General features: G+C 63.3%; 1 protein-coding gene across 1 annotated transcript; it reads left to right on the top strand.

The window, feature by feature from the left end:
• The first annotated feature begins 44 nt into the window (after positions 1-44).
• CDCA4 (cell division cycle associated 4) lies at positions 45-6,915 on the top strand. The gene is made up of 2 exons (XM_006108661.3): positions 45-695; positions 4,582-6,915. The coding sequence occupies exons 1-2, from the start codon at positions 321-323 to the stop codon at positions 5,308-5,310; spliced, it is 1,104 nt and encodes a 367-aa protein (XP_006108723.1). The 5' UTR covers positions 45-320; the 3' UTR covers positions 5,311-6,915.
• The last annotated feature ends 824 nt before the right edge of the window (positions 6,916-7,739 follow it).

The following is a 7,739-nucleotide window of genomic DNA, read 5'->3' as shown; positions in this document are numbered from 1 at the left end:
CCCACCCATCCACCCACCCACTCACCCTCCCATCCACCCACCCAGTCACCCTCCCACCCACTCACCCTCCCATCCATCCTTCCATTATCCATCCGGCTGCCCTTCCACACACCCACCGAGTGACCACAGCGGGAGTCGAGGTTCCCTCCTAACCTGCAGTCCTTGCAGAAGGAGCGGTGGCGGTGTTAGCGATGGGACACTTGACTTTCCTCCCAGGGAAGCTCCGTTCTGCTGGAATATGATGCCGTACAGAGTGGCACCTCCCCGGGAGCCCCGTGGGTGCCCCCTTTGTCTCTCGGCTTCCGTTGCCTCGTACTCGGATGCTCAGGACGTTTTGCAACGGCTTCCCTGCTCCACACTGCGGTGGGCCCAGCTCTCTCTGGTCTGGGAGGGCCGGAGCGAGCGTGCGGCCTGGGGGGCCTGACGCTGGCGCTCTGCCCGCTTCCCAGCAGCCTCTGCAGCGTCCCAGGCCGGTGGGGACTGACGGGTGGGGTGGGCTGCCCTGTCCCAGACCCGCTGGCAGGAGCGCTGTCTGCTGTGGCTCCTGGTGCCGCCCCGCAGTCAGCCTGGGACGCGGCCCAGCTGTGACTCGGAAAAGTACTGGCAACTCGAGTCCACAGCTCCCAGGCCAGCTGAGCTCCACATCTTCAAAAGCTCATTGTCCCCGAAATAGGATTTCCAGGACGAGTCCCCAGGTGAGAGTCCGGGGGCGCCTTTCCCTGCGGGGCCGTGTGCTGCGCTCAGAACGCCGACCCACCCGGTTCACTGTCCTCGCCAAACGAGCCTAGAAAAACATGAAGGTTACTGTCTCATCGACTTCCTGTCTGCACCGCTCTGTGTGCGGGTGTCGCCACGGTTTATAATGACAGTTGAAATGCAGGATAAAAAGTTCGCGAGGACCGATGCAGGTTTAGCCTGGAAGGAAGGCAGGGGCGTTCCCTCGGCTGGCGACTGGAGCCTGTTTCATTCCGGTAACCAGGGCCTGGATGCCCTGGTGGCAGCAGCCGTGAGAATGTCAGCCCACAGTGGGTCGGCCTCGCCTTGCGCACGCCCTGAGCAGGAGGGCGGGGCAGGCCCGACTCTGACCTGACCCATCACTGTGACCTTCAGCCACTGCCAGGCACCCCACGGCCTCAAGCTTTTAAGGCAACTCGACCCCCTGTCACCGTCAGATCTACTGCGGAGCCCTCCATCCGAGAGGAGCAGGGCGCCTGCTCAGGGTCGGAGCTGCGTTCCCATCAGCCTCGCTGTGAGATTGGTGTGGGGCTGGGTGCCCGCTGCATGGGGGGTCGCTCCCCGTGTGAACCCAGCCTTCCGTCCTCTCTGTCTGGCCAGCGCCTGGGCTGGAGGAGGCCTGAGGGCCGTGCACGCTGACAGGGCAAGTGCCCGTGGGAATTTGGGCATTTAGACGCGCGCCAGCTGGGCCGATCTGAGATAATGGAGGTGGGTCAGACCTAACGAGCTGTTCATCCTGAACAGGGAGCCGGGCTCTGCGGTCGGTCGGGCCGGCCTGGCGAGTGGGCCTGTGTCCCCCGTGAGGAGGGTGACTGCTGGGCCAGGCCCACTGAAGGGACTGTCCCACCTCCACCCCGAACCCCTCAGGGTCCCCTCAGGACACACTCTGCAGACTTTGTCCCAGCACAAGTGCATGAGGAGTGTGACCCTCCCAGGCCCCCTCTGGGCCCAGCCTGACCCCTTTACCTGCACGTCCTTGCTCATCCGTCCTGGTTGTCATCAGGTATCACGTAGGGCAGCGACCTGCACGGACGCCAGCACTCGCCCGCGTTCTGACAGGCGCGCGCCGGTGGGCGTGTGTCCTCAGCGCGCAGGTCAGCTTGCCTGCTCTGGGGCCAGGTAAACAGTCCGGGGCCACATCTTGTTCTTGCTTTTCGTCCCCATGTTTTGAGATTCACCACGTTGCCTGTGGTGGTGACCTCGACTACCCATGACCTCTGGTGGGAAACAGGCTGATGGGAAGGAGCAGTGGGGAGCACGGGTGGGGGACCCTAAGGGGAGGGCAGCGCGGAGACCTGGTGGGTGGTTCTGCCTCCAGCCGGCGGATGGATCGTGTGCACGGGCCTGGAACGGCCCCTCCCCGTCCTGGTGGAGGCTCTGAGGAGTCCAGTGCTGGGCTGTGGTGCAGCCCCAGTGAGAGCCCGCGGCCCTGGGGGCGGGGAGGGGAGGTGAGAGCCTCACATGAGGGTCAGTACGACTGTGATCAGCAAGAACGCAGATGAGCTCAGTTCCATAAACAAGAGAGAAAGCGCAAGGGAGAACCCGGAAATAGGGGGTCCCGTCCGGGCCAGGGGCTTGTCCAGTACTTTCTGATCCTCTTCCATTAGTCACAGGGAGGACCCAGCCCCTGCTTGGCGGGCACGCAGGCCGGGGAGGAGGCACTTCCTGTGGAGAAGGGGGCTCAGGGCGCCCGTGTGACTGCTGGGGGACATGGGCGTCCTGCTGGGCCCTCGGCCGGAATGGGGACGAGGTAGGGAAACAACTGGTTGCTGATGGAGCCTCCTGCTGTGGCCGGAGGTTGTGGGCCTCCGGGCTGTCCTCCCGGAGAGACCCGCCTTCCTGCAGTCTCAGGTGCCTCCTGCGCTGTGCCGCTCCAGGCCCCGTGGCACCCCCACTCCTGCGTGGGGGCGGGGATGAGTGCTAGTCCAGTCGGCAGGCAGAGGCCGGACTACTGAGAGCCAGAGGTGCAGAGCCTCGCCTTGGTCCTCCCCCTGGTGTCTGGTGGTTCGACATAATCTTATGGTCTCAGCTACAGGGTGGGCAAAAGTAGGTTCACAGGTGTCTGTGCGGAAAATAATGCAGTAATTTGATCAATAATAACACCAGAATACACTTCTGCGCACGGACAGCTGGGAGCCGCCCGCCCTGCACTTAGCGGTTTTAGTAGTGACTTTCCCAGGTGGTGCGGGCGTGAACGCTGGACTAGCTGCTAAGACCTCACGTGACTCTGCTACCAGAGTGACTGGAATGGTCTTCCTAGTATGTGTTTTGGTGGTAAACTCGTGATGTGCGCACCGCCTGTGCACTGGTGTGAGGGCAGGACGGACGGACGGACGGTGGTGTCGGGCTGTGCTGATGCGTTCGACCTGCTTGCTGTTCTGGGGGACTTCGTCTTGTAGGGAATAAGCTATGGTCACTCAGGCCCATAGAGAGGAAGGGAGAGGGAGAGAGAAATACCGATGTGAGAGCAAAACCAAACATGGATGGCTGCCTCCTGCACCCCCTGGGGGGACCGAGCCTGCGATCCGGGCGTGTGCTCTGACCGGGAACGGAACTGGCGACCTTTTGGTGCACAGATGACGCCCACACTGGCCAGGGCTGTGGTCACTCGGATTTTAAAATCCCCTGGGTGGTCACAGGTCTGATCTGATGGCATGTGTGTGCGTGTGCACGCGTGTGGTTTTGTGCACTTAGCAGGTGCATAGCTTGTGGACCCACCATGCAGACCTGTTCCGGCCATGCCCACCCGTCTCCATCTGTTAGAATGTCACCGCCGTGGGGTCAGCGCACCCGTGTTCTTTGAGATTGGCTTTCTCTCGGGGCAGTTCCCTGGGGTCCCTGGCCGCTCCCATTGCTGGGGGAAGGGGGTGCGTGGTGTGGGCCGCACCGGTGCGAGCCTGTTCCGTGTTCAGCTCTGAGTGCAGCTGCTGTGAACATGCCTGTACGTGTTTGTTCGTGAACGTCGGTGTTCATGCCCGGGGGTAAATGCCCACGGTCGCTTAAGCTTTACACGTTAAGCACATGGGAGTGAGGTCTCGGGTGTTGAAATTCCTAGGACAGGGCCCTCCGTCTGCAGGGCTGGCATGGGGGGGCGGGTGTTGGTATTTTTAAAAAGGTTAAATCCAATAATTTGCAAATTTGGAAGATTCTAACCCTCATGAACAACTCGAATGAGTTATTTGAAGGAAAGACATTGAGCTACTTGACAAAGTTGGGAAGAGAAAACCTAAGGCAGCATGGGTGCCTCTTCTAGAAAGGGGGGCCCTGGTGGGAGGCGCCCACCCACGGTGCTCGGCTTTGTGACCCCCACATGTCAGCTGAGAGCGCTGGTGGCCGGCGGTGCCACCCTGAGCACCCAGGCCCTGCAGCCAGCCTTCTGGGAGCCCAGGGGGACCTGCCCGCAGCGTGTCCCTGCTGACAGCCCAGATGGCCCCAGGGCCCTGGAGAGGAGCCTGGCGGAGGCCCGCTCACCCGAAGGTGACGGTCCTCCAGGTCTCCGGCCCGCACGCGGGACTCTGAGGGCGCGCAGCAGCGCCTCCTGCCTGCGGGGTTCGCTGCACCTCTTCGCGGGGCTGTTTGCGGGTTGGGGTGAGGCGCAGCCCAGGGGTTGTGCCTGCACCTGCAGCCCAGCTCCTTAGCGTGAGCCTCCGTTTCTGGTCCGTTGCCTGTGCGGGTGGAGACGGCTGTGCGGGGTTAGAGGCTGTGGTTTGCGCGCACGCAGAGCTCCGAGTGGCTGTGCGTGACTTACACGCGCTTCGGCGCTCGGGTCTCCGCTCCGCCCAGGCCGGCTGACCGCGAGGGGCCCTGGACGGTGCTCAGGGCGTCCTCGTCCTCTTGTCCCTGCAGGACACGGACGCGATGTTCGACGCGATGTTCGCCCGCGGGCTGAAGAGAAAGTGCGCCGATGGCGAGGACAGCCCCCCGGCCCCGCCCGCCGGCAGCCTGCAGCGCCAGTCGCTCCTGGACATGTCGCTGGTGAAGCTGCAGCTGTGCCACATGCTGGCGGAGCCCAACCTCTGCCGCTCGGTGCTCATCGCCAACACGGTCCGGCAGCTGCAGGAGGAGATGAGCCAGGACAGCACGTGGCAGGTGCCGGCGCCCGCGAGCGCGGGGCGGGGGCCGCTGGAGCGCCTCGTCTCCACCGAGATCCTGTGTCGGACCCCGTGGGAGCAGCAGGGGGGGCACTCTGCTGCCGACTCGGGGGCCAGCCCGGCGCCAGACCTCCTCTCCGAACCTCCGGGGGCCCTGAGTGCGCAGGCGCCGCGGAGCGCTCCCGGCTGCGCGTGGGAGGCGGCCAGCCCTCGGGAGAGCAGGGGCGGCTTCCAGAGGTCGCTGGACCAGATCTTCGAGACGCTGGACAGCAAGGCCCCCCGCGCGGCGGAAGGGCTGTTTGCGGACGTGGACGGGCCCTACTACGACCTGGACGCCGTGCTGACGGGCATGGTGGGCGCCAAGTCAGTCCCTGGCGACGGGTTCGAGACCTTGGCCTCCGCGGGCGCCCCGCCCCCTGGCGTCAGCTACAAGCGGGACCTGGGCGAGCTGGACCACGTGGTGGAGATCCTGGTGGAGACCTGAGCCTGTGCCCTCACTGCCCGCCGCCAGCAGCCCGGCAGCGCCGGCCGCAGGGACCCGGAGCAGCCCCGGCTGCCCCCTTCTGCCGGCGCTGGGCCTCACCAGCCCGACAGCCCCGAGGGTGTGGCCACCAGCGTCTGCCTTTCCTCGGTGAATTTTTAAAAATTGAGTTTTATATGTTTTGGGCAACATTTTGGCTTAAGATATATTTTGTAAACTTTTTATTATCTCTAGACTTTCTCAGCTATTTTCTTAAACGTATATTTTTTCTATAAACATCCTCTGCTGCTAATTAGAAGCGTCTGTAGCCTGAGCACCTGCAGTTGGTGTGTTTACTTTCTAAGGTTCCTTCTTCAGAGTCGCCCCCTCTGAGTCAGGGTCTCTGTAAACTCAGGAGGAACCGCCATGTGCTGCCAGGCCCTGCGGGCGCCGCCTCTGCTGAGGGAGCCAGCCCACCGTCAGCTGGTGGGAAGGAAGTGAGAGCCTGTAGGTTTGATGGATGGCTGTCCTGCATAATAAAAGGCTGATGGGCAAGTCCGCCGAATGGCAGAAGACTGATTGCTCTGATGCACACTGACCACCAGGGGGCAGACGCTCAATGCAGGAGCTGCCCCCTAGTGGTCAGTGCTCAGCCAGAAGCCAGACTTGTGAGGGAGCCTCTCCTGCTTCTGAGGCAGCGCTAAGGACCCCTCGGGGGATGTCCCACTGCCGGCTTAGGCTGAGGCTCACTCCCTGCCCGCAGGCGGACATCCCCGGAGGGGTCCTGGACTGCGAGAGGGCGCAGGCCGGGCTGAGGGCCCCCCATCCCCCAGTGCACGAATGTCACACACCAGGCCTCTAGTTTATATATAAATGTTCTTGGGGGCAAAGGTCAGATTGCTGTCTGGCCCTCGTGGATCTTCAGACACCTAAGGGGTCTCTGGTGCCCCCCGAGGACCCAGCACCAGCCACGGCACAAAGGCCTGTGCACACGCTTGCTGTTGGCAGGCTGGGGCCTGCCTGCGCCTGCTGTGGGAACTGCTGGGACCCGTGTCAAGGTCAGGTTATGTCCAGGGTTAAAGAAACGTGGACCCGGGTCTTGATGGCCCCTCGGTTTTGAGGGAGTTGGCGGTGGGGTTGGCCGGGGTGCCTGCCCGGGGCCCTGATGGACACCGCCTGCGCCACCTCGTCTTTCCCTCCAGCTCACAAGGGCGCTGCCCTCCCCACACGGTTCCTCTCCCTGCCCTTCACCAAAAAGGTTGGTTTAATTCTGGGCACGTGATGATTTCATGTCACTGCTGTCACCTCGCTTGATCAAAGATTACTCAGCGCAGTGTCCACGGCCTCCTGAGGCCTGTCTGCTGGCTCAGCTCCGGTGCCTCGTGGGTGGGGAGGAATTTCACTGGATGTCCAGGGGGCAGTGGGACCGCCTGGGCCAAGGACGAGGGCGCCCCTGGAGCCGGCCCTGGAGGAGCCCGTCACGCTGGGCAGAGGGGCCTGGCAGGGCCAGCAGGTGTGGCCCTGAGCAGCCCGTTGCTCCCTTCAGGCTTTGATCCTCCCTCACGGTGGACAGTGGTTCCAGGTGTGTGTGTCCTAGAAGCAATAAACCAGCCTTTTGTGTCCACGGCATTTCTGTCTTCAGTATGTTCCGTTTAGAAGTAGCTGCGGGGCCCACCTTGCCAGCCTTCAGAGTATAAACATCAGAGTGGGCAGGGAGGCGGCAGGCCCGTGGCTTCGGGCTCAGGCCCTGGGGTCCCAGTTTGTGGGTTCAGGTTTGGACAGTGGGGAGGTGGGAATGGGTAAAGTGCGGCATCCAGCCTGAATCTTGGGGGGGGCAGCCGCAGCGGGGCCGGGAGCCCCCAGGCGTGAGCAGCGTGGTGGAAGGCAGCTCCAAACGCCGCCACCTCTGGCTGAAAGTGACGGCGGACACAGTTCCCAGGCCCCAGCCACAGCCTGTGGGGCGCCCTGTGGTCCCTGCCGCGCCCCCACCTGGGTCCGACGCCTGGGAAAGGGGCCTCAGACCCCAGGGGTGGGCGGGGCTGCTGGCGGCCCATACAGAGCAGTGAGTCAGTCAGAAGTTTTATTTAATACAATTTTATCAACTTCAGTGCTGACTGCTGCTCTGTGAGAGGGGTTTCCTCAGCTGGTAGCAGGGAAAGCTCGCCCTTTGGGTGCGGGGGATGCTGTGGGGACACGGGTGCCCGGGGCAGCGGCACAGGCCGTTGGGTCTGGGTTCCTCAGAGCCCCCAGGGGCCGGCCGCACTTCCTCGGGCAGAGGCCCTGGGTGCCACCTCGTTCATGGGGTCCCTGGTGCCCCTTGGTGAGCCTCCATCTAACCTGATCCGAGGGCACAGGACGGGTCTCCCCAGCGGACTCCGGGCAACTGGCCTGGGACTTGGAGAACCCCACACAACAGCTCTGGGCTCCACCACCCACCCACCAGTGAGGCCGCA

The sequence above is a fragment of the Myotis lucifugus genome, unplaced genomic scaffold (assembly GCF_000147115.1).
Source record: "Myotis lucifugus unplaced genomic scaffold, Myoluc2.0 scaffold_3034, whole genome shotgun sequence".
Classification (NCBI taxonomy): domain Eukaryota; kingdom Metazoa; phylum Chordata; class Mammalia; order Chiroptera; family Vespertilionidae; genus Myotis; species Myotis lucifugus.
The sequence above is the reverse complement of the archived record's forward strand: the minus strand, read 5'-3'. Positions and strand labels throughout refer to the sequence as shown.

Coding starts and splice junctions, on each gene's coding strand:
- CDCA4 (XM_006108661.3), top strand. CDS start 321: ATGCTCAGGACGTTTTGCAACGGCTTCCCTGCTCCACACTGCGGTGGG. Junction 696..4,581: donor TTTCCAGGACGAGTCCCCAG/GTGAGAGTCCGG, acceptor TTGTCCCTGCAG/GACACGGACGCGATGTTCGA.